The sequence below is a fragment of the Pteropus alecto genome, unplaced genomic scaffold (genome assembly GCF_000325575.1).
Source record: "Pteropus alecto unplaced genomic scaffold, ASM32557v1 scaffold98, whole genome shotgun sequence".
In the NCBI taxonomy this organism is placed as follows: Eukaryota; Metazoa; Chordata; class Mammalia; order Chiroptera; family Pteropodidae; genus Pteropus; species Pteropus alecto.
The window spans coordinates 15425076-15451390 of record NW_006443570.1 but is presented as its reverse complement, the minus strand read 5'-3'; the positions used below and the strand labels follow the sequence as shown (position 1 = coordinate 15451390).

Below are 26315 nucleotides of genomic sequence, written 5' to 3'. Positions count from 1 at the left end.
CAGGAATGGTCTGGTTTGAGAAAGGCTGAAGATTAAGCCGGAGGCAAAGAAACTGGAACTTCCTGTTATTTCCAAATTCTTTGAATCCAAAGAATTTATTTATGCTGTTTGTTTTCAAAGCAGTCTTCTTTCTATTTGGGGAACAGTCTTTTGCTGAACTCTTGGCTGTTTCATTGTGAAGCCATGTGAATAAAGTGTGGATGCTTCATTAAACTTTGACTTTTAAAAAGTGTTTTTAAAATACTAAACACTGTTATCAATGTAATTTTTTTTAGAGTAAAGAAAAAGCAGTAAATTTAGAAAAGGCAGAATGACAAAGAAGGTGGTCTCAGTAAGGAATAATTTAAATTATTCATAACCTTCCTGGCGTACTTCTCTTGCTAACCTCAGGGTACACTTACAAAGTAATAATAGAAAGCAGCAGATGAAGGAGATGTAGCTGTACAAGAAAACGTGTAACACATTCCAGTGATGACTAAGTGTAGTTGTAAGGTGAGAACTGTTTGCAGGTGTCTTAACAGTTTAAACATCCAAGGAAGCAAAAGGGTAGTGTGTTCTGCAAACAGACTTACTGAAAGTTGAGTGGTAAAATTAATATAAAGCTAACATTCTGTGAATTAAGATACTTGATAAAGTCCAGTTCTTTTTTTTTCTCTTAAACAGATCCATATTTTAAAATATTTCATTTTAGGCACAGGTTTGAACCAAGCTGAACAAAGACTGAATAAGATAGGACATGTTCTTCTTCTAGGTTTAAGTTTTCCAGAGTTTATTGGTAGTTCAGTTAAAATTTGCATGTAAAATTTTTGAGCTGCTTTCTTACTGTATAATATTGACCCTATTAAGTTTTTTTTGGCCTTATTCTCTTTAGGGCGACTGGAGGGAGGAAGGAATAGAAAGAGAGAAGGGACTTCCACAATCTATATTTAGTAGAAACTAGGTTATGTTAAATCTAGATGTATAATCCTGTGCAGAAAAGCCTTCTCTGAAATGCAGTGACATCACACTCTGGGTTAGGACAAGTAAGAGTGATTTGTGTGCTTTGACTGGCAGCTTTGTTGTTCAACAATGTCCCTAGGCCATGTCGCAGGTCCTCAGAACTTCCAGGACTTGTCTAGTTTGATCTGGTAGAAAGGTAAGGTGAGTTCAAACTCCATGATAGCTTTGCTTTTTCCTGAGACTCTCCTGAAGGAACAATGTATTTTTTTTTTTCCTCCAAGAGTTTGATTTTTTGAGTCTCTTCAGCAAATACTTGATTTTGCTTTTTGGGCTCTATCTTGGCTGCTTTTTCTTTGGCTCCTAATGCAGACAACAGTTTTCACTATCCTGTATTTGGAGAATATGGTTATGTCCATCTCTGGCATGTGATTAAGAGTATCATTTAAAAATATTTTTTTTTAGGTGAAATTCACATAAAATTAACTTTTTTTTCTTTAAAAAAACAAAACAAAACTTTAACAACAAGTAATTATCATTAGTTAAGCCATGATTCAGGATCCCAGGGTGGGATGTACCCAGGACCCCTTTCACCTCCCTGAGAGAAGGTTGAAGTAGAACCAGCTCAGATCTTCCCAGGATATGGGGCAGAGGGTCTTGTACACATGCCGGTACCATTTGCACATGGAGACATCATCCCCTTTAGTGGTCATTGCCTTACAGCGGTGGCAGTCTAGGTGGTTCTGCCAGCAGTTCCTGGTCTGGTTCTGGTTGGGGAAGCAGCTTTCCAAAGAGGCAATCTGTTAGCTCTTGATTTTGGTCTTGATATCTTCTTTCATGTTACTGACACCTAAAGACGCCCCTGAAGCAGCTGGGTGCTCAGTGTGACCCTCAGCAAAGACTCTTCTATCTGACCAGAGAAATTAACCTTTTTAAATGCACAACAGTCAGTGTCGTGCAACCACTACCTCTTATTTGCTTTTGTTTAGACTATTTTCATTTTTCTTGGAATTTTGGCTTAAGGCAGGAACTAACTTGACACAGTATTTTTCTGCCAATATGGGGTAAGGGATATTTCATTATTGGTGTTTACAACAGTGTGAGTTGAGACAGATATGTTTCTCCCTTCTCTTTAAGAGGAGGTATTCTTAATTTAGGATCTAAGATTACTTAATTCTCTCCTGTTCCTGGAGATTTTGTGGGTGGGTACATTAATTTCTGGTTAGAAACACAATACAATGAATAGGACAGAAATATATTCCTTGAAAATGAACTTTGTTAGGGGGAGTAATGAAATGTGTGGGTCTTTTTAATAAAGATAGGACTTAAGACTAGGTTAATTTATTGTTTAACAGATTGTCTTGAAAATTGTTAAGAATTTAACATATGTGTATGAGAGCGTTGGCAAACGATGGATTTTTGTGCCTTTTTTCAAAGAAACTGGGTGAAAAATTCCAAGCAGATTTTGTTTTTAAATCTTAAGTAAGTTTTAAGTTTCGATGATCCTATAGGACTTCGAATGGCATAAGAACATTCTAAACACACCATAATGGCCTTGAGCTGTGGCCCTTCTGTCAGGCTCTAGTAACCATTTCTATATACTGTTCTTTTTCTTTGTATATGTAAATTCTTAGGTAATAACCTCAAATTTATTCCACGTTTTTTATGTGAAGGACTCCTTTCTTCAATTTGCCTATTTCACTTTTAGTTTATATTTTGAGTGGATTAAGTGATTTTAACATTCTTTGAATTTTTGCTAGAAAGGCATTATGAAAATATTCTGTAAGGCAAGCCTCTGTTACAGATTAATTATTAATTACGACAAATACTATCAAAACCAAATTTCATTCTATGATGATGTTTGTGAGTTCTAGCTCACTTCTTAACAGATAATTCAGTGAAATTCTGGTAAAATCTAAAGCACTATTGTATAAAGATCAAACGATAAATAGTAAGTAATTGCTTAGAAAGATAGCAAATGAGTCTGATACCAAATGAGCATGTACCAAATAGCACATGCTAGAGATGAGATTTGAGCCAGGCTTTTTTCACTATTTCATGTTTTCTGGCTTTTTTTCCTGTTCTTAATTACATTGATTTGTTTAGTGCTTAGGTCTTTTCTCTCAGATCCATATTTACTATTGTTTGCCAAATGTGTTCTTATTCAGGTTTGCCAAATATATTCTCACTTGTGTTGTTTTGACAGTAATGAGCAGGTACCAGGGCATCTGTCCTACATTCGATTAATAAGTTTTGTTGATGATGGTGGTGAGGAAGAGGATACTCATTTTTCAGAGCAGAAGGAATATTATTCAAAGAAAAATTTAAAGTATTCAAAGAAGTCAAGTACATTGGACAAAGTCTTAAGAGTTTCTCAAATCAGAAAACATTTTTTCATTGTGTGACCAGTTCGTGCCCTATTTGTTTTACTGGTTGAGCCATGTGTTAGCTCGATAATTCTGAATATTGGAACAGAAGAATTAAAATTGAGGCTGAGATCTGTGTTCTTTTAAGTTTTAATGCCAGTTCTGATCATCTTTTGTGTGTAATGTGACTGAATGAATATCTCAGTTTTTTGCCTTTTTTTAAACTGTAAACTGATACTCTTTGGGAATACTGTCAGGCTAAGTGTAGATAGTTGAAAATATGAAAACTAGTTTTAAAAAACCATGCATAAAGCATGTTTGCCTCTCGATGTTTGTCATGAAAGAGTATTCTACTAATTTAGGCTTTTTTTTTTTGAGATTCCTTTTACTAAAAGTTGTATGTAATGGTGAATAGATTGACAGAATTGTTTTCATTTGACCTTACACTGCTTCAGAATACAGGTTTTAGAGTGACTGCCTCAAGGCAGAGAAGTAAATCAGATTTTCCTGAATGGAAAGTAATGGAGAGATCTTTCAAAACAAACTTTTCCTTAAATATTTGAGTGACTAACTGAAGATGTATTTACAGGAATGTCTAGCATTAGATTTTGGAGGCTTTGAAAAGATAATTGTGGATAAAATCACAAAGCCAGGATAGGTTCAGATTATTCCATTTGCCTTTTAGATTTTGCCCCAATTAGCTCCTTAAGGCAAGAGTTACATTCTTAATTATCTTTGTAACCCTTGACTCGCCAATGATAGTGGTAAGGAAGAAGTTACTCAATTTCGAATACTAAAATTCTTGTATATAAATGTTATTAAAATTAATTGAATGCTTACTGGACATGAATAACTTGAGTAAAGGAATTCTTTTCTCTCGCTATAGGTTCACATTAAAGCTCCAAACACCATGACTGACTCCAAATACTTCACAACCAATAAAAAAGGTAAGAATGAGAACCTGATCAAAACTTTGAGATTCTTCAGAAGCTGTGGTATAAGATTGTCCCACATAGAATAGTCCTGGCTTCTAAGACATACATGTCGTGAACAGTTCCATTGGGGGTCTGCTACTTCTACAGAAAGTGTATTGAGGAATTTATTAAAGTATAGGTTTTTAATTTGACTTGAAGTTTCAGTTTTAGTGAAAGAAAGGGTTCCAACATTGAGCCATTGAAGGTTAATAGATCTGAGCACATTTATTCTCTCATTTTTTTACTGGAAAATAAACATAACAAGGAGTACTATTAAATATAGATATGTAAAAAGTAAAAATGAAAGTTCTCTCCCTCTCTATTCCTATTTCTGAGGGAAACTCATATGTATCCTCAATTTTTTTCTATGAATATACATACATATATTAATATATATGATTTTAAAAAATTTATCTTTAAAGAAAAAAGGATCATGTAAAACAATGCATAGGAACTTGATCTTTTTATATCCCTCCAAATAGATCTACTTCATCATTATTTGACTAGGCTTTGTCTAGATACATTTTTTTGTACTTAAAACAGGAAACCTCTAAAGTCAATATTATAATTTTTAGGTCATAGATTACTTAAGTAGCTTCAAATTTATTAACCTCATCATCTTTGTAAACAGAAATATGATACTGGTTTTTACATTTGAGTGTTAGCCTAGGAACTAAGGATTCTTCTTGGGAAAGTCCAACCTCCTCATCTTTTATAAAAATTAGCTCATTTCTAGTGCTGTGGATGGCCCTCCCATCAAAATAGACCGGTTTAGCTCTTCTCAGCCTGTTGTGCCCCTCAGCTGAGCTTTACTTATTCCTTTGGCTCAGAATTCCGTGCTTTTGTATCTAGTAGTCCTGATGTTTACTGAACTATTCTGGGCATGACACTGACTACCATTCCTTTTATTCTCCAACAACTTGCCTCCTCAAATGTACCTTTTCTCCTCTTTTCTGGTGGCTAAAATATGACAACTTTTCTGTCCCAAATTTATCTTTCTGATTTTCCCCTATAATGTTTACTGGCTTCAGCCTCCTGACTATGACCAGATTTAACTAAGTTTGGTCTTGAAGAGCATTCTGGAGAGTCCTTCTACTTTGATTTATTCATTTTTTCAGTAAATATTTGAGTGCCTACTATGTACGAGTCACATTTTCTCAACACCTGAACATTGGTGGAGTTTTGGATTAAATATCCTAATTTCTTTCAAATTAGAATAGATGCAGAAGGACACCTAATACCCAGATCTTGGTTTCTAAATATCATTTCCCACTAAGAGGAATCAGGACTCCTTGGAGAAATGACTGATTCCAGGATTGAGTTAAGGTAAAGTACAAGAAGAACATGAACATGTAAAACAAGGAAGTGCTCAAAAAATGATTGCACATATCAAGGAGCAGCATAGTTTGAAAGGGGTTCTACTGGCCAAATTTGAGATAATTTGAGAATTTAAAAAAGTGATCATAGTAGTGAATCGTAACCCATTGAACAATAAATACAAGTATACACATAAATCCTGGTAGTAATTGATTCAGGCAGGCGTCATCATTGAATCCTAAAGTAACAGGTAAAGATTTGATGAGGAATGGGATATTTAAATAGTCTCAAAAGCATTCTTTTACAAATTACTTACTAATTACAGTGGAAAAAATAGTAACTTTATAGTGTCAGAACCTGGCATTTACCATCTTAACCAAGTATTTGGTGTTAACATCACCAATAATGGAACGAATTAAATTCATTTTCCTCTTATGTGATGTAGAGAAGAACATACTGTCATTTAAGAATTATGCCTTCTAGAATGCATAACTTCAATGAAATTATGAAGGAATGCCATGAAAAAACTAAACTGAGGGCATTCTATAGAATAACTGGCCTGTGCTTTAAAAAAAAAATCATTGGAAGATGAAGATTGAACTGTTTCAGATTAAATGGGACTAAATAGACATGATGATAAATATAATGCGTGATCTTGAATTGGATCCTGGCTCAAGGGAAATGGGTGTAAAATTTTTATAAGGACATTATCAAGACCTTTGAGTAAAGTCTATATAATGATGTATCAATGTTAAATTTCCTGATTTTAATCACCGTGTTATGATTATGTAGGATAATTCCTTGTTATTAGAGATTATGCACTGACATTTAGAACCAAAGAGACATGTCTGTAGCTTACTGTTAATAATTCAGGAAAAAACTTGTAAATATTTAGACAGTAAATATATTTAGAAAGTAAAAATATAAAGTAAATGTGGCATAATGTTAACAGTTGGGGAATCTTGCAACTGTAAGATTGAAATGATTTAAAAAAAAGGGGGGGAGCACACTATAGTGGCCTGGACTAAGCAAGGAGCACCAGAACATTTTCTAGAAAGCACAAGCATATCTGTCTGGGTCTGTCATTTGGAATTATATAAGAGTAAACAAGTTATTCTATTATAATACAGGAAACTCCATGGTTAGTTGCTTAATTATATCAACTACGTACTAGTCAGTGGCTTTCAATCTACATATTGGAGTTGCCCAGTGAAATTTAAAACAATACTGATGTCCAGTTTCTCCCTGCTGTCTCTCCCCCCGCCCCCCGCCCCGCCGCCGCCCCAGATATCCTGATTTCATTGGTCTGGGATATGGCCAGAGTGTGAGGATTTTTAAAAGCTCCCCAGATTTTTCTAGTGCTTAGCCAAGATTGAGAACTGTTGTTAGCTTCTGGCAATACTTGGTACATTTGTTTAAGGGGACGAGGAGGGAAAAAAATATAAGAATTTAATAAAGTATTTGAGATATCTTACTTCACTTAGTGTCCCCTTCTTGGCTCTTCCCATCTTCTTCTTTTCTATCTTTATTGCTTATACCTCACAAAAGCCTTTGACCCCTTGCTTTTTCAGCTTTTTTTTTTCCTGATTCTCTTTCTGAAATGTATGTATTCTGTTAACATTTTGTGGGCTTTGATGACCAAGATATTGTCTATAATGACATAAAAAGTTATAATTTAAAAACTCACCTAACTCTTCAAACCTTCTCTGTAATGGGTCCTGGTAACCTTTTTCTGTTGAGGAATTTATAAAATTTTGAGACTTACCGATGAATCATGGCTGGGTAAATACCACATTTTAAAAAAATGGATAGACTGTGTTTCTTTTACTTCCTGCACCACCCACCAGAATTGCCACTGGAACATATTCTTTAAGTTTTTGCTATTGGAGTTGGAATAATTTCAGTTACATCCTGTTTTGATACTTCAACTCCTGCTGCTATTCACAATTTAGAGTTTCTGAAATCCTGCTGCTTGTCTATTACTATTTCCACAAGTAAATAATGGAAGGACCTTTAAGAGCTGGATTTGGCAGCAGAGGACTTGGTGAAGAGGAGAATGACTCTTTACAGGCTCCAGCTGTTTTGGTTGCACTATTTTTTTTGAGTTGTAGACTAAAACATTTTTTTGTAACATTAATTTGATTACCTTGTGGGCAATGGGTATTGAGGTAACATGCTTTTTTTAGTGTTCAACTTCTGTGTTTCTTACCAGTTTCATCCTTCCCATTTAGAGGCTTCAGCAGATCACATAGTTTGCTATCCCAGATATTTCTAGAAGATGAATGATGTCTGGTTAAAATGAACATAAAAACAGTCATAAAGGGGGTAGAAAATGAGGCACTATTGTAGAAGAGTTTAAGGGTATAGATGGAAGATTGAAGTGGGAGTAGTCAACTTGTTTTTCATGGCTCAGTGGTGTATTTCTTCTTTTAAAACCAGTTGAAGTATGTTATCTTATTTCAGCTCCACCTTTCTAAAGGTAAATGAACCTTGGCCTTAAAATAGTAGTAACAGCCATGACATTTCACAGTGCAGGGCCTGAGCAGTTATTCAAGATTGTACCTTTAGAAATGACTCTGGTTTGTACTATTCTTGAAGATTGTACTATTCTCAAGATTATTATTTATGTTATTTGATTGACTAGGATGGGGTCTTAAAGCCCATTAGCTTCTCCCTCCTCGCCCCTTTGACTTCTTAAAGTACTAAATTAGAGTAGAGCAGTGATTCTCAACCCTGGTTGTGCATTAGAATCACTTGGGAGAACTTAAAAAAATATGAACATAAGAGTTCTACTCCTTTACATAATGATTTATTTGGTCAAAGCGGAGTCTAAGCATTGTTATTTTTAAGTGCTTCCAGGTAATAATATGTGGCCAAGGTTGAGAACCTCTGGATTCAGGAGACCCTCTGTCTCTAACTCACTCTGAGGCATTTGAGCCTCAGTTCTTTATCTGTAAAGTTGAGAGTGGGTGAATGAGATGATATCTGTAGTCTTTTTGGGTTTGAAAACACTTATTTGTGAACCTGTTCTCTGCCTACATTTATTTTTTCCCTAGGACCTTGAAATTCTGATGAGAGATCATCCTTCTAATGCCATTTTCTCTCCATTGTAGTAAGATATCATGAGATTTGCTTTTTCCCACTCCTAACAGCTGGATTGCATCTTCCTCTCTGGCTATAACCCGAAAGATGGTGTCCTTATGAATAGGTCAGTTAACATTCTAGGGATTTGAATCGTGCCTACTTTATATATTTTTAAATAATCTTATTTCAGTTGCTGCCCTGCCTCTGGTCAGCTGTTGTGATGTTACTCATTACATAATGCAGTATTCTGCTTTAGTTCTTTGATCTCGGGAACTCATCTATTTGTTCTTATAGGAGAAATCTTTGAATTAAAGGCTGAACTCAACAATGAAAAAAAAGAAAAGAGGAAAGAGGCTGTGAAGAAAGTGATTGCTGCTATGACTGTGGGGAAGGATGTTAGGTAAGGCTAATTACTCCTACTGTTGCTAACTTTAGACCCATACCCTATTTTGTGGTTTTTATTTACTGCTTTTCATTTAAAAGTGTTATGATTACAGAACCTATAAGAATGGGTTTGTTCCTGATAACATCATCAGGAAGCATAGTTGCTTTTATATTAATTCTGTGATTTACGTGTTTTTTTTGTTTGTTTTTCGAAGAGTGAAACCAGTCTGATTTTGTCGCATACAAATATAAAACCTGAAAACTGGCACAGTTACAAATCTGTTGCTGAGGTAGTTTTAAAAGATGATTAGCATATACTGAGAAGCAGAGGTTCATATGTTCTTTAATTGGCAAAGTCAGTGCTCTCAGATTTACAATTCTACATTCATTTGCTGAAGTCAAGATAAAAATCGTTGTTAACAAAATCCATTCGGGTTTATTTGTTTGTTTTTATTTCTATAGTTTGGCAAGATCATTTGGAAATGAGTGAGGATTATCTGCGGGCCCCTGGGGATTCCCAAGAGCCTTTTAGGGGTTCCAAGAAGCCAAAGCTATTCTTAGGTGTTCTTTGCCTTCTTCATTGTGTTGATACCATATCATGAATCAAGTCAGTGATGCCATTTACTGTAACAGTAGTCATAGTTTTCACCACCATATACTTACAGGAAAAAAAGGGCAGTTTCACTTAGGACTGCCCTTTATGAAGCATTAAAAGTTTATTTTATTAAACCTTGACCATTTTTAATAATATGTATGATGAAATAGGAATTATGCATAAAGCACTTCTGCTGTATAGCAAAGTGATGGTTGACTTGAAAAAAAGCCCTCGCATGATTGTTTGAATTGGGAACACCATTTTTATGTGAAGGAGTTATTATAATTAATTAGATTTTGGTATTTGGGAGACATTTTATCAAAAACGAACAAAGAGAATCTCACTTCAAAGGAAAAAAATTGACAGATAAATTTCAAACTTTAAAGTAAAATTAGAATGTTGGAAAACTTGTATCCTGTTGAATTTGATAACTTCCCAGTACTTACAGACTTTTCTGATGAGATTGGTGGTGAAATTAATGAATGTGATTATTTGCTGTTATATAATGAAAATGTCCCAACATCGAGAAGATCTGCTTAAGTCATTGAACCAATATTTTCCAGATGACCAGTGCATATGTAACAAAATTATGCATGAGTAAAAGATCCATTCAAAATAAGTGATAAATGAATGGATTTTAATGCAACCAAGTACAGAAAGTTTATTGATATGGTTTCAGATTCCACATTGCAACTGACTTTTAAGAAACTGCCATTTGTGGTTTAAAAGAGACAAAAACAACCATTTGTCTAGCTCTAATGTATCAAAGAAGGATATCCAGTTATAAGAAAAAGTTATTAAAATACTCCTACACAGAGACTTTCTGAGAAGGGCAAGATAGTAAATTTTTTAGACTTAGCAGGCCCTGAGGCAAAAATTTGAGGATATTATGTAGGTAATTATATAACAAGAGAGAAGAAATTTCCCACAAATATTTTGTTGATAAAATTAAAAATATATTTGAGGACAGTTTTTTTTGGTACTATACATCTCCTAATGAGAAGTTAGGATTCTTTTTTGGGTTGATAACATTTTGCTTAATTGAGGTTAAAAGTTAGTATTCTCTCTAGCAGCAAAATTAGTTGTAAGTGTTCATATGTTGTAAACCACTTAGCTCACGAGTCAGAAAAGTAGGTGGTGGGCTGAATTTGGCCTAAGGCTGTAGGTTTTCTACCCATGATCTATCTAGTTATGAAAACCATTTATTTATTTATTTTTGCCAAGGAATAAATCTAGATTGAGAGCATCAGTATAAATGAACTTGTAAAAGCGTACTTCATTGGTGGGGCTTTTGTGGTTTCACCAGGTTTATTTCTATATTTTAAAACTCTTTGAGTTTCCTTTTGTATGCTTAGTAAATGCTATTTGTTAATCTCCTTATTGCTGATTGTTTATTTTGTGCCCAGCACTGTACCACATATTATAATTCAAACAAAAGGATAGTAGATGTCTTTTAGCTTTCATAATTATAAAATAGTTAAGTAATTAACTCTAGGTACTTGAAAGTATACATTAAAAGCAATAAGAGTTCCGTAAAAGAGAGATCCATGTAAATAGGAATAGTTGCAGAACCCTTCTTGATGGAGATGAAATTTCTGCTGTGCCTAAAAAGATGCTCAAAGAAACAATAAATAGAGATTAGCTATTTGTACATTATGATATTTCAGTCTCTACTGCAGATAACCTCAAGTTCAGCACTATCTGATAGAAATACAGTGCAAGCCACGTATATAATTTTAAATTTTCTGGTAGTCACATTAAAATTAAAGTAAAAAATACACGAAATTAATTTTAATAATATATTTTATTTAACCCATTATACCCAACATAGTATCATTTCAGCATAAAATTAATATGAAAATTATTAATAAGGTATTTTACATTATATTTTTCATACTAAGCTTCAATATACAGGTGTGTTTTACATCACATCTCAGTTCGGACTGGCCACATTGCAAGCCACATGTGACAAATGGCTACCATCTGGGAAGGTTCAGGTTTCTAGCTTTATAGGTTGGTACTTAACAGTCTTTACCTCTAGAACTGACTATTCTTGATCAAGATCTTCTTGTGCAGATTGTTGGAATGAAATTTTTTAGGATCTTAAATTTACTATTGGTTAATATTTCACCTGTATTTACTTGTTTTATAGCTCTTTTGCACCTGAGCTATTCTCCTAGGAAATGGAAAGAACACTCATTTTTGGAGTGTTTATTAGAAGTTTGTTAAATATCTACACGTACATGAAACTGAATGAGGTGCACTCATGCAAGTTAAACAAGTAGTTTGCCTGCCAGGGCAGGTCATTTGTTCATTGGAGATATGGTAGATTCTTTGACTTTGCAGTCCATTTTCCTTTTTTGTAAATAATTTCTATTTCTGTATATTGTTTTTATGTGTGTGCAGGAGCTATACCATATGATCAGTTAATCTGTCATTCTCTTTTCTGTAGAAATATATGGACATTTGCTTCTCATTTTCTTTTGTACTAGTAGAAAGATATTTAGAAGTATTTAAAATGTATAAGGTACTTTGATAAAGCCTTAGGGGAGAGGTTAATTGCTAACCTCCCATAAAATTATAGTTAACCTATATTTTTTAAAAAATATAGTTAACCTATATTAAAAGATACAGATTATGCTTTAAAAATCTGACAAAGTCAGCCCTTCCAAACTAACATTGCTACTTTGTGAATGGAAACATAAATTTCATTCTTTGGCTTTAGGAGAATGGTAAATTATGAAATGACTTGAACTTGGGAAAAGTATAAACTTCTTTTATATTTGAGTACATTGAAATTTTCATTTGTCTGAATGTGTAAAGTTAAAAATAAATAAATTTTACTAAAGGGGAATCAGGACGTCTTAGAGAAATTACTGATTCCAGTTGTGGAGTTAGAACTATACAAAATAAATCTGGGTGGAGCATCTTATTCTGCCAAAAAGCAAGGAAGCTATTGAAAATAGAGGGTCCTATAATAAGGACTCAGGAGCTAACCGAATAAGTTCCCATTGGTCAAGTATGGATAAATATAGGCATTAAAAAGTACAACAGCTGTAAATGCTTTGCAACTGCAATGAAATAATATGAAAATTGTTAGTTTTTCTGTGTGATAAAGGTAATGATTTAAAAAAAAATTCCTAAAGATATGCACTAAAATATGTGTGAAATGATTTGATATCTGGGATTTGTTTAAAAATAATCCAGAGAAACTAGATGGGGTAGGGAATGGGGAAGGGAGAGTGTATGAAACAAGATTGGCCATGTACTCATATTTGTTTGCAGCTGGGTGATGGATACATGAGGTTCATTATATTGCTTTCTCTCCTTTCTTTACTTTGAAAATTTTCATGATAAAAAGTTTTAAAAATCTATTTTTAGAGATTTTGAGACCAGTACTATAATTTCTTGAGTGATTCATTATTTAATAATTACATTATTTCTGTAATTATTATCATCATTTTAGTGGACATTTGTCCTTGCATCAGATCACTTTGTAAAATAAGGCAATTTATTCGTGTTTTATCCAACAGCTTGGCACCAACATCTAATTCACTTTCCCTTCTCTCAGCTCTCTCTTTCCAGATGTAGTGAACTGTATGCAGACTGACAACCTGGAACTAAAAAAGCTTGTGTATCTCTACTTGATGAACTACGCCAAAAGTCAGCCAGACATGGCCATCATGGCCGTCAACAGCTTTGTGAAGGTAGCTTTTCTCCAAAGACTCAAGAGCAATCTCTTCTACCTCAAATAACCTTTTTAGAAGTGTCTCTTGATATAGCATCTGCATTGCAAATAAGCAATCTCTGTTCCAAAAGAGGGCTTCCAGAGAAGTACTGGCAGTGACTAAGAATGTTCGTGTTTTAGGCATTCTGTATGCCAGCACTTATAATCCAATTCAGACCATATGGTGAGCCTTCTGTTAGCTGGGCTTAGTGCATCCTTGCCAGATGGAAGAAGAAAACCAGGTGAAACCTCATTGTTTTGTGAGCTGACAGATACTTCCAAGGCAGTCAAAGGTTGGGCATATTATTGTAGTGTCAGTAATCTGGGGCTTTTTCTATTTTATCTTTGTAGAAATTATGCTTGCAGGTCAGAAGTAGTAGAAATTACAGGAGCTACTATTTTATTTTGTATTAATAAGTCTTACAACATTTGATTAAATTTCCCCCCCCGCCCCCACTTCCACCCCTAACCTATGGATGTTGCCATTTCCTCTTAACTGGATCTCTGAAGGCGGGCCATCTCCTCCCACATGCTCGTGGCATGCACCCAGGACTTGGTGCACCCGGGGTATGGTCCGTGGCTCCACCTAGGGCACGAACGCAGGACCTTCTTTGTGTAAAGCAGACATGCTAACCACTACACTATGGAACCACACCCTTACATTTTTTATTATGGATAATTTCCAACATGTTAAAGGGAATAGTATAATAAATTCCACCTCAATAGTTACCAACCCATGACCAGTCTTGTTTAATTTATACTCCCCATACATACTTTCCTGACCCTCACTCCCTTTCCTAGTGTATAATTTTAAAGCAAACCCCAAACATCGTAAAGATGAAAAATCATTTCATCCTTATATTTGTCAGAATAAGATCTCTTTTTTGAAACATAACCATAATACCATTGTCACATCTTAAATAATTGACCATTAAAAATTTTCTTAATATTGAGAGAGAAAAAAATGGCATAGATGATAGAGGCTCTCTTCATCCCTCTGGCAACCAAATCAAAGTTGTGATGGAAACAAGGAGCAGCAGCAAGGAAAAATCACCAGGGATCTTGATGAACAAGTCATACAACTAGGGAGAAGTCCAAGAAATTACCCTGCAATGGCAGAAGATTGTATGGGGCAAGGATGCGGGGCTGCCTCATCTGAGCGACTGAGTGAGACGGAGGCTGCTGTAGCACCAGTGCCGATTTGACTGCATGCAGGGGCCACCAGGGACTTACAGGGAGATATTGTCAGAGAGAGGGCTCAGGCGAGACTCCTTCTGTACAGAAGTGCTGGTGGTATCCATTGTTCCCTATTGAGCCCTCCCCACTCCTAGTGCGCAGACACAGTGCCGCCATGGCTGTGACGTCATCAAACTGGATAACAAAAGTCGCTCAGCCCAGAGAATTCCCTTAAACCCCGCCTCCCCCAACTCAGGGCTCCACCCAAGCCACATCCTGGTATAGCCTCAGTGAGTCAGGTGCTCCTTGCTCAGCAGCACCTAGACTCACACTGGAGACAGCTGGCCTCGGTTTCTGGTGTGGCCTTTTGAGGCAACTATAAACATAGCATTTGGGGATTGTTTGCTGAATCTTAACAGGTGGCCCCGGAGGGGTAGAAGCTTGGGCTAAGTTTGGCCTGCAGCTAAACCTCTCAGGATTGTGCCACTGGACCCTACTTCACAAATCCACACTAATAAGACCGGGAGACTTAGGAGCTTTGCTTAGTATATAGAAACAGACACGGAATGGCAGCCAAAATGGGAAGACAAAGAAGCAGAAACCATATGAGAGAACAGAACGGAGATCCAGATATAATGGAGTCAAGTAATCTAAGAGATGCAGAGTTCAAAACACTGGTTATCAAGATGCTCAATGAACTTTTGGGAAGTGTAGATAAATTCAGTGAGAACTTCAACAAAGAGATAGAAAACATAAAAATGAAAATGGGAATTATAAAAGGGAACCAGTCTGATGGCAAGAAAAAAGATGCCAAGACTATAAAAATAATTTAAGGAGGATATGGGACACTATTAAGGCTCCAAGTATTCATCTGATGAGCATAACTGAAGAAAATCAAAATGTTGAACAGCTGTTTGAAGAAATAATGATGGAAAACTTCCCTAACCTGGTGAAGGACATGGACATAAAACCCCAGGAAGCTCAGAGAATTCCAAAAATCAGGGAGCCAAAGAGGCCCACACCAAAACACATCATAATTAAAATGCTGAAGTTTAAATACAAAGAAATAAAATTAAAAACAGCAAGAGAAAAACAAATAATTACATATAAGGGAACACCCATAAGGCTGGCAGCTGATTTCTCAAAAGGAACTATGCAGGACAGAAGGGCTTGGCAAAAAATATTTGACAGGATGAAGACCCAGGATATACAACCAAGAGTAATTTATCTAGCAAAGCTATCATTTAGACTTGAAGGACAGATAAAGAGCTTCCCAGACAAAATAAACTAAAGGAATTTATCACCGCCAGGCCAGTATTACAGGAAATGTTGGAGGGACTTCTTTAAAAAGGAAAAACATGTATCAAGAACAAGCATAAAGAATGGTAACAACTACATTCCTATCAATAAGTTCCTTAAATGAAAAAGAATTAAGTACTCCAACCAAAAGATAGAGTGGCTGAAAGATAAAACAAGACCCCTACATATGAAAAGGAAGAGGATGGAAAAAGATATTGCTTTGATGGACTTAGAAGGTATTTAAGTCAGACAGAGAAAGATAAACACTATATGATTTCACTTATATGCGGAATCTAGGGAATAAAAAGAACAAACTAATCAAAAACAGACTTACAAATATAGTGGACAATTTGATGTCGGACAAAGGGGAGGGGGTTTGGAGGGCTGGGAGAATGGGGTGAAGGACTAAAGTACAAATTAGTAGTGGATGGATGGTCATGGGAATGGGGAGCACAGCATAGGGAATGCAGTTAGCATTAATACGTTGGAGGGTCAGAGGAGGGAGGGTGCAATTGGGGGGATCGTTTTATGAACTATATAGTTGTCTAACCAATGTACTGTATAATTGAAAATAAAAAAGTGAGCTAATGCAAAAAAATTCCTTAATGACTATTCAGTCAAATATTTGCTCATTAGATGAACATAATGAGGTGGTTCCTATTAATATTTTTTTTACTTATTTTTTTTCATCTGGAATTTAGACTGCATTTTTATAGATAAAGCATTTCTAAAATTAGCTTCTATTAAACCATTTTGAAAAATAACCAATATGCTTTCTTAGGGAAATTTTGTTCTTTTCCTATGTTTGACTACATTGTACAGAATCAGAATATTTCATTCTGTCTGGATAGACTATGTCATTGGGAAGTTTACATTTTAGTTTACATTTTTTGGAAGTTAGCTCACATATAGGTTTATAATGTTGAAATTTTTTAAAGGAGGGCAATTTAAGGAGGATACCTTTTTACTAAGTATTCTATTTGTACTGTATTTGGAAGAGCACTTGCTAGTAAAGGAGAATGTATGTTAATCAGAATCTCAAGAGATGTCAGGCCCAAGCCAGCTTCTGTGCTCTACTTTGCTTTTTGGCTGTAGGCCAAGCCCTTTTTTCTCCTGGCTTGCTATTGGCGAACTAACTGTGGAGTGGGACACATCTTTCTAATTCCTCATTTTTTTTCTTTCCTGTACCAGAATGTAAGCCCAAAGGCCTTTTTTGTTTTTAGGGCACGTCCACAAATGGCCATGGGGTTGGTAACACCGGCTCACTAGGCTTTTGCTCAGACCTGGAAAGAATGCTGGGCATTTCTTTATCATATATATAAAACAATTAAATGAATTCTTAATCTAAACTCTTAAATAGGCAGCGAAGATTTGTACTTAGAAAAGGAATAGCATGAGAGATTTGGGTTCTGATGTAGACTCTAACTGGAAGCTTGCATTAATGAAATATTCTTTCATGGCTTATGCAAACTAGACTGTTTACTTTTAGTCACTATGTACATCTATAGCTGTCAATGGTTGTTTTTTGTAGGACTGTGAAGATCCCAATCCTCTGATTCGGGCCTTGGCAGTCAGAACCATGGGGTGCATCCGGGTGGACAAGATCACAGAATATCTCTGTGAGCCCCTCCGCAAGTGCCTGAAGGATGAAGATCCCTATGTTCGAAAAACAGCCGCAGTTTGCGTGGCAAAACTCCATGATATCAATGCCCAAATGGTGGAAGATCAGGGATTTCTGGATTCTCTGCGGGATCTCATAGCAGATTCAAATCCAATGGTAATAAGCTTCTGCTTTTCTAAAGAGAACGATATTTAAAATTCATCCCTTTAAAAGGCAAATCTTACCTTTGGGCCATGGAACCATAGGTTTGCTGTGGGAAGCGTGACTTCTTTGTGTTTCACAGATTGTCTGTCTCCTACCCTGGGTGTTTCTGAGGTGAAATACAAAGGTCTTAAAGCAAACCTTTGTATCATACTCACCTCTGTATTGGCTTAGAAACAAACCCATTATTTCATCATTTTCTTAAAGAGGTTTTACCTTAAATTTACATCAGATTTTTTTAAGATTATTTTTTCAGATAGATGTTTGTGGTATTTTCTGGTAGTATGAGAATAGAAACTGAATCAAAGTTATATTTATTGCCAAATTATCATAATACATTCTTCTGTATGGGAATTCTAGGACAAGATTCTTTTTTAGCCAACTTGATCATGTTATAAATGTTTGGCAGCCAGAACATATTATAACACCTTCTAGTTTTGGGACCTTTATTTCTTTTACTGACATTTTAAACTTTGCCTATATAATGAAAGAAAAGCCAAGTCCCAAGTGGTACATTGACTCTTAGTAACTGAATTGAGCTCTAAGTATCATTACAAGAAGATGGAGAAATATATAGCCACTTTCTTTTTCCTTTTTTGCTTAATACATTGTTTACTTAGAGTAGTCTAACATTAACAGTTTATCAGTGGGTAACCCCTGAATTAAAAAAAAAAATTTTTGAAATAGAGAATTGGAATTTGTCTCGAAATAGACATCGTCTCTCACTTGAAATTTACTTGCTCATACCTCTGCTTTGACATTTCATTTGGTCTATCTTATTCTTTGGGTAGCCTTGGCTTCTGTTCATTATCTTTCAAGTTTAAAATCAAGATCAAAGGATGAAGCAAACCACATTTTTTAAAATTACTGTGGTATTAACTATCAGGAATCTTTCAACCACCTCCAAGGCATAGAAGTGGGTATGGGTGTGTATGTGCTTAAACCATGACTTCTGACTGGGTATCACCCAACAATATTAGACAATTCAGCCCTGCCTTTTTTCCCTCAAGCTAGTACCATGTGGCACTTTTTAATAATTTTCATAAAGAAATAAATTTATAAGGCAGTAATATCTATTTTACAGAATGTTTACCTGGTACCAAGTTATGGTTTTGGCATGGCTTTTGATTCACTCTGTTATTCTGAGCAACTGTATTTGAAATTTTCTACCTGAGGACAGATGAGAAGATGGAAAGTGTTTGGGCTTTATATTCCTAAGTTTTGGGCATCCAGATGAGCAGGATATCATGTACCCTATGGAAATTTGTTAAATATCCAAAGGGGCTAAGAATGTAGAGTTGAGTGAAGTGAAAATGAATTCTGACTCATATAGGTAATTCCAGTTTGGGTAGAAAAATGTAAATTCTTCAAGTCAGAACCTATAAAATTAGATGGTCAGGGATAGGAACTAACTGAGGGCTTAGTAAAAGCACTTTTTTTTTTTTTCTTTTTTGGTACCCACGTAGCACTTAGAGATCTTTATCCAGGTCAATTGAGAGGATGGAGCAATTCTGGGACAAACCTAATTTTTCTGATTTATTCAGGGTTTGCATTGTGGAGGGAGGGCTGGTTTCGCCCAGTACTCAAGTGATATAAGTATGCCTTTTATTTATTTATACTTTTATTGTGGGAATTTTCAAACACATTCATGTTTAGAGTGGCAAAGTAAATGAACCCATTTACCGTGACCAGATTCAATAATTATTAATACATGCCAGTCTTGATTTACCTGTTTTCTTTCTCCAAACAGTACCTATGTATAAGTAATTTAAACAGGCAACACATGAATGAGTCTCTATTTGAATTTAATTAATTTGAATTTAATGTTCTTAATAATTCCTAATCTGTTATTACTACAACAGGTGAGGAGGTGATTTGGGGAGATTTTCACAAGTATCTTTGAGAACTTTTAGAGGAAATTTAATGTTACTTAGTAAATTGGGGAATGCCTTTTGTTTTATTGTATTTTTATTGCAGATTTTCCTAGAGCATGTGTCAGCATTAGATATTAAATTGTTGGACCTACTGCCCTAAATAGAAAATCTTTCTGATTCTTGTTAGACTTCTCAGTAGCAGAACTTCCTATGATTATGTTTGATTTATTGCTAGCAAAGCACCCAGAGTGCAAAATTTAAGGAGGCATTCACACTTGGGTGCCGAGAGTAGGATGCTTCCTTAAATTCTATGCCTGGAGTGCCTTGCTTGCCTTACTCTTGCACTGGCCTCACTTCATCTGCTCACATTCAAATAATTTTGTGAGCTCTTAATTCTTGTGTTTTGGTGAAGAACTGAAAAGCTTGAATTAAGAGGTATCCAACACACAGACACACAATGCCTACTTTGATCTTAACTGTATGTCCTGCTTTTTACCAAAAAGTATTTCAACTGTCATTAGATCATTGGATCAGATGCTGCTGATAGGAAACGGATGAGTGCATGAATGTTAAGTAACGTCCAAAGTCTAGTGGTGGAATGTAAGGTTTAATAACGCAAACATTTGAGAAGTTCCTAAGGCTTATGATGACCCTGTGTCATTAGGTGAGGGGACATTAAATTTAAGTGCGTTCTGTGCCAGGCACAGTGATAGATGCTTTTACTTAAAATAATTTACTTCTCGTATCTTCCCAGTGAAGTAGAGGTTATTCCATGTTAGAGGTCAAGAAATATACACTCAGAGAGGCTAAAAAATTATCCCAAAGTCAAACAGCGAGTGGTATTGTAGCCAGGATTCTAACCTAGTTCTGAGTCCCCATATGCATTACTGGTTACTACCTTCATGGATGTATGTATACAATAAAATTAGAACTGTTTCATTTTTTTAAAGTGGTTAAAATTTTGAACATATAAGAACCTTTGATTATCTGAGAACTGTTTTAATATGGAAACCTTAATCCTTTTACTCTGATGATAAGTATGAGTCCTGTTTCACTGCTCTTGAAGTAATTTTGTTCCACTTTTTCAGAAGTTGCTCCACATGGGGGCAGCACCGCACCAGCAAATATTAGAATCTCTAGCAAAAGAAATTAATGCTTTCAGGGAGTTCTGCCTTAGTATCCTGTAGCTCACTTCAAAAGGGCATCCTAGATGTCAGTGCAGTAGAACATCTGCAGAGACGACTTTGAAATCTGAGTAGAATGTTGATCAATATCTGACTACTCTTGGGGTTATGTTGACCAGGCTGTTTGCAGCTGGTAATGTACCTTGCTACAAGCAATAAAATTTTATTATATTTTCATTTCCTGTCTTCTTGGAGTGATCACTCACACTTCATTTTCCTGCATTATTATTATTATTATTTTTTACCATTTGTACTTTAGTTAAAGCTCATTTTCAGTGAGCTACTATTTGAAAGAAAAGCTAGACTTTGAAGTAAAATATTCTCACTGTTAAGTCCTAGCTTAACTTACCTGAGTTTCCTCTTCTGTACGATGAAGGATGATACCATCTTAGATGCTGGGAGTATTATTTGAGCTGTTGCATAAAAAATACTTGTTAAAGTGTCTGGCTTATTAGAGCTCATGAGATGATGGCTGCTGCTACTATAATTATGAAGCAGACATTAGGCAAAGGTTAACATTGCTATAGTGTTAATTTAAAAGTTCTTATTTCTTTGATTATCTGTATAAACTCATGCAATAAAGTCTTTTCTGGGGGAATTAGAGCTAAACTTATTTTCAGATGCAGATTTTATCAGGCCATTACTTTGAAAGAAAACCTGTAGTCAGAATGAGAAAACACTTTTGAGCTATAGGAAAATAGCTTCCATGATTTCTTCACAAATATCAGAATTAAAAATTTTTTCTCTCACCAAGTTTATATTTGCAAGGAAAATGTACTTTTGAGTGTTAGTGACTATTCTCTGGTTTTCCACCCATATATGAGGATTTTCTCTCTTTACTATGGTTTTTCTTTTTTCTCTGAGGCATTTTGAGGTATTCCAACTTCAGTTAACATTTCAGTTAATAGTTAACATTTATGTGAGAATCTGCTAGTCTAGAGACTCTTTTGACAGCCCCACCACATATGCTGTGCTTTTTGTTTGTGTGTTCAGTTCTCCTAAGTCCCTATAGCTTAGGGACTTCACTCTTGGTCTTTGTCTTCTAAACCTTAAACCTTCTCTGTTCTGCTTCCACCATTCTGAGAACTATCCACGAGAATACCTGTCTTCCACTGCTGTCCTCTCTGCTAAAGAATGAACTACTGACTTAGGAAAAAACATATATTTTCATTTGTGAAGTGTTCTTCTGCACAAGTAGCATGCTCTTACAATAACGTCAACCTGGCCCAGAATAGCCTTTAGCAAAGGTTCTAGTTAAACTGCCATTTTCTTTTATTTTGAATTTATTCTAGAAAGCTGTTTGTGAAAAATAACATTTTTCTTCTCAGAAAAAGTGTGTATTTTAACTGTGTGCTAGCTAGCACGTAGAAACAGCATGGGATTATGGCAGTAGTTCTCAACTGGGGGCGATTTTGCTTCCTGGGGAACATTTGGCAATGTCTGAAAACACTTTTGGTTGTCACAACTGATGGGAGGGGTGCTACTAGCATCTTGGTGGTAGAGTCCAGGGATACTTTAGACATCCTGCAGTGCACGGGCAGCCCCTTACAACAAAGAATTTTTTGTCCCAAAATGTCAGTAGTGCTAAGGTTGTGAACATTTAGATTATGGAGATAGCATAGAACCTTTAGGGCCAGAGTGGCTGCTGTTTTGAGTCTTGGCTGTTTACTAGAAATGTAGCCTTGAGCAAGTTATTTGACACGAGCTTCATCTTCTTCATCTGTAGAATAGAGGTAATAATGCCTATTTTACTATATTATGTTAAACATCAGGAATAATTATTTAACATTTTATAATGCCTGATATACAGTACATGCTTCATAAACTGCAACTATTCTTGAGGAACAGATCTAACATGTACTTTTCAGTTATCGTTATTTTTATTTAGGACTTTTGTTGTAGTTTGTTGTCAGTCTGAGATGATAAATATTTAAAAACTCAAGTCTCTCTAGATCACTTTGAAAACTTGAGAAGGATTTTTATCAAATTATTTGATGTCCTCGTGGGCAACGTGAAATTGTTTATTAAAGATAGGCCTAGAACATGCAGAAAAGCTTAATGACCTCACTTTAGTACTTTAATTATATGACTTCTGCTATCCATAAATATATATTAATGAGTAGGAGAGTTATAAAATTAAAATATTATCCATAAGTGAAATTAGAAATGCATAATGCTCTTCATGTCAAATAAAGGAGTTCCAGAGCTGGTAGAATTTTAGGCATGTGTGAGTGTGTCAATATGAGTAGGCACTTGGTAAGGGTATTTGTAGGAGATAATACAATGAGTCTTTGTCTGGGATTCCTAAGTGAGTAATGTTATATTTGGTACTAAAAGAGGAGCTACTGTTAATTTCTGCAGGATTGGAGTGTTGAGTAAGTGGAATCATTGGAAGTTGTTTTGATAAAACGCTGACTGCGCTCACCTCCTGAGTTTCCCACTGGTTGATCTGAGTGCTCTTTTGTTTCTATGGAGGAAGCAAACGATTTTTGTTTTCCTTTGTAATAAACTTTGTGGAAATCTTTTTCTGTGTATTCTCACTTTTTTAAGTTGATTTTTGTTCTATCAATTATTACTAACTTAGGGTTTGTTTTTTTTTTTTAAGCTCATTTTGGAAGGGAGTAATTTTAGATTTACAGAAAAGTTGCAAAGATAGAACAGAAAGTTCTCATATACCCTTCACTCAGTTTCATACATCTTACATAACCATGGTTCATTTGTCAAAACTAAAAAAATTAGCATTGGCACCTTATTATTAACTGAAGTACAGACTTTATTTGGATTTCACCTGTTTCAACACACATGTTCTTTTGCTATTCCAAGGTTCAGTCCAGGATACCAAATTGCATTTAATTACTTTCTTTTATATAGAGTTGACTCACTCTGTATGAAAGTATCTCATAAACTGAAAAGTACTTAGTAACTGTGGCATTTTCTCCCCCTTCCCTCCCCCCCCCTCAATACTATAGCATAGTGGTTGAAACTTGCTCTGGAACCAGACTTAGGTATGTATCCTGGTTCTGCCATTTCTTACTGTGTGGTTGCCCTAATCTTCTCAGTATCCTCATCTACCAAATGGAGATTATAAATAGTGCTTCTATCATAGGATTGTTGTGAACCATTAAAGAATAGAGGGCTTGCAAAGCACTTAATACTGAACCTGGTATAGAGTTAAGTCCTTAATAATAACAAACATTTATGTTCTGTATTGTATAGTGATTGTGGGCTGGATATTTATGATTTTAGAAGGGTTAATCTTTGGCAAGTTTATTTTTAAAAGATTTAATTCTTTTGTGTATGTTATTTAAAGCCAGATATTATTTTTTAGGGCAATTCTAAGGGTAGCTTACCCACAAATGAAGCTAAGTCTATTTACAGTATTACTTACTACATAACTGAATGAAAAGAATTACTTTTAAAAGGTAGTTGTTCAAGGATATACCTTTAAAGCAGTTTTCATCAGCAACTTCCTGAAAACTGGATCTGTTGTACATAGTAATTTAGTTGTGTACCTGAAGATCATGGATGGTTCATTTCTTAGTGTCTTCTTTAAGATGAAGTCAAGGCTTTAATTTGGCAGGGGATTATTTTGCCCCCAAAAGGGAGATAATAAATGGCATGCTTTACTGTAATTTTAGGGTTTATGGGCCTAGTAACTGATTATTAGGAATGCTTTTTGTCTATTTGTTGATATTTATTTGTGGTGTTTTGGCTTTGAGAATATTTGTGTTTTGTCAGACCACACCTTAAGCCACTTAAGTAATGACTTTTATTAAGACTTATTTGTAAATATTATAGATTAACCATGTTAACCGTGTATTCAGACTTTCTTACCATAATGAGATATGTTGACTCAACTTCTTCATTCTGGGGAAGAAGACGGGGGAAAAAACAGAACATTATAGAATGTAGTATAGTCATATTACCAGTTGGTATTCTGGACAACATCTTATATTAAAGCATGAACTCTAAGTTCTACTTTTTTGAAGGAAAAAAAATTAGCTTGTATCATGTAGTCATTGTATCCTTAAAGAGATAATAATGATGGAAACATGCTTAGAACAAATAACATCTTGCCCTTTCCTTTAACATGTCACTTGAGACAACTCCCTAAAGGAGAAAGTGAGATTCCAAACTGTTGCTGATTTTAGGAGGATAAGATTATGTAAACCACCTATATATTTCATCATAATAGTTTTGGTCTGTCTGCTTACCACTTTCACTTTATTCAAGTCTTCAGGGGCACCAGCCAAAAGGATTGTAAATTGAACAGGAAAACAGAAGCATTAATCTGTTCAATGTGTGTGAAACCCGTGAAGGTCATTGCTGGAAATGAAAGTCCTCAAAGTAGTAATTTAGTTAATAAGAGGAAGTCACTGTACTGGCAAGTGATATCTTTCTTGGATCCCGAGACTGTGAAAATGAGTGAAATTAGTGCAGAATGAAAATTATTCAAAGGGATGGGAATGGGCAAGAGGTATCTCATAAAGGATCTTTCTGATATTCTGCTCCCAATGTATATCTAGGTTTCCTTTTAGAGTTCTTTTTCACAGGATCATTTTTATTCTAATCATATCCACTGCTCCAGCTTGCTTTTTAGAAAAAGGGGTCAAATTTATGTCCTCAGAATTTCTATGTATAAGATAGGGGTAGCTTATAAATCAGATTTTATAGCTGGATAGTAAATCTTGCCTTTTTAAGTGCTGCCAGGATATGATTATCTCTGAAATACATAAAGTAGAGGAATAAATTTTTCTCTCTTTGTATAAGTCTGCATGTTACCTTTGCCTGGAAATAATGTTTTGATTATATTATCCTCCCCCAATTCACATTTTTCTTTTCCTTTCCCTCAGTTGAAGTTCACAGCTCTTGGAACATTATAAATGCTGGATGTAGAATGATTAGTATTCAGACACTGGAATCAGATAAGACCTTGAGTTCATATTCAAGCACTATCCCTTTCTGGCTATGTTGACTTTAAGCAAGTCACTGAATTTTTCTAACCCTATTTATAAATTCACTTTTAAAGTAAAACTTGCTTTAGAAATCCTTTTTTTCTTAGGAACTCTAATTTTTCTGAGATTATAGTTAAAAGGCCATTATTCTCTTTATGATAGTTTCCCCTAAAAGAAATGTCAATTTTCTAGAGGGGAAAAATGTTACATGTGTTAGTTCCAATTCGAAGTGATGGTTCAAGTGAAAGAGATAACCTTTGTTTTAATATACCAATAAATCAAAGCATTTACTTCAAGGATCAGATTTGTTCCTTTGTGATATTATTGTTTGGAGAAGGCTTTTTGGAAAAAGGAAAGGTTTATTTTTTTAAATAGAAAATAGATATACTATGTAGTTGTACAAAATTTAAGAGGAACAGAGAATAAACACTGACATGTGAATTATCCTGTATACCCTACCCACCTAGTTGCTATTTTGAAGTCAGTCTTTTTCTTTGTCTACTTTAGAGTCAATATGTCTAACTTATTTTAAGTTTCCATTAAAGAAACATGGCTTACTGACCAGGAGAACTCTAAGCAGTTCCTTATGGGCCCACCTCAATTTGTTTCTGAAAACAACAAT

The 26315-nt window shown here is 35.1% G+C and overlaps 1 protein-coding gene across 3 annotated transcripts in view; it reads left to right on the top strand.

Moving 5' to 3' along the window:
* Positions 1–26315, top strand: part of AP2B1 (adaptor related protein complex 2 subunit beta 1) — a 105925-nt gene that overhangs the window by 920 nt on the left and 78690 nt on the right. For all 3 annotated transcript variants that reach the window (XM_006924947.3, XM_006924945.3, XM_015599159.2), the window contains exons 2-5: positions 4189–4249; positions 8972–9077; positions 13228–13363; positions 17390–17635. In XM_006924947.3, coding sequence (XP_006925009.1) covers positions 4213–4249; positions 8972–9077; positions 13228–13363; positions 17390–17635 — 525 coding nt within the window. In that variant the 5' untranslated portion in view covers positions 4189–4212. The remainder of the gene's footprint in view (positions 1–4188; positions 4250–8971; positions 9078–13227; positions 13364–17389; positions 17636–26315) is intronic.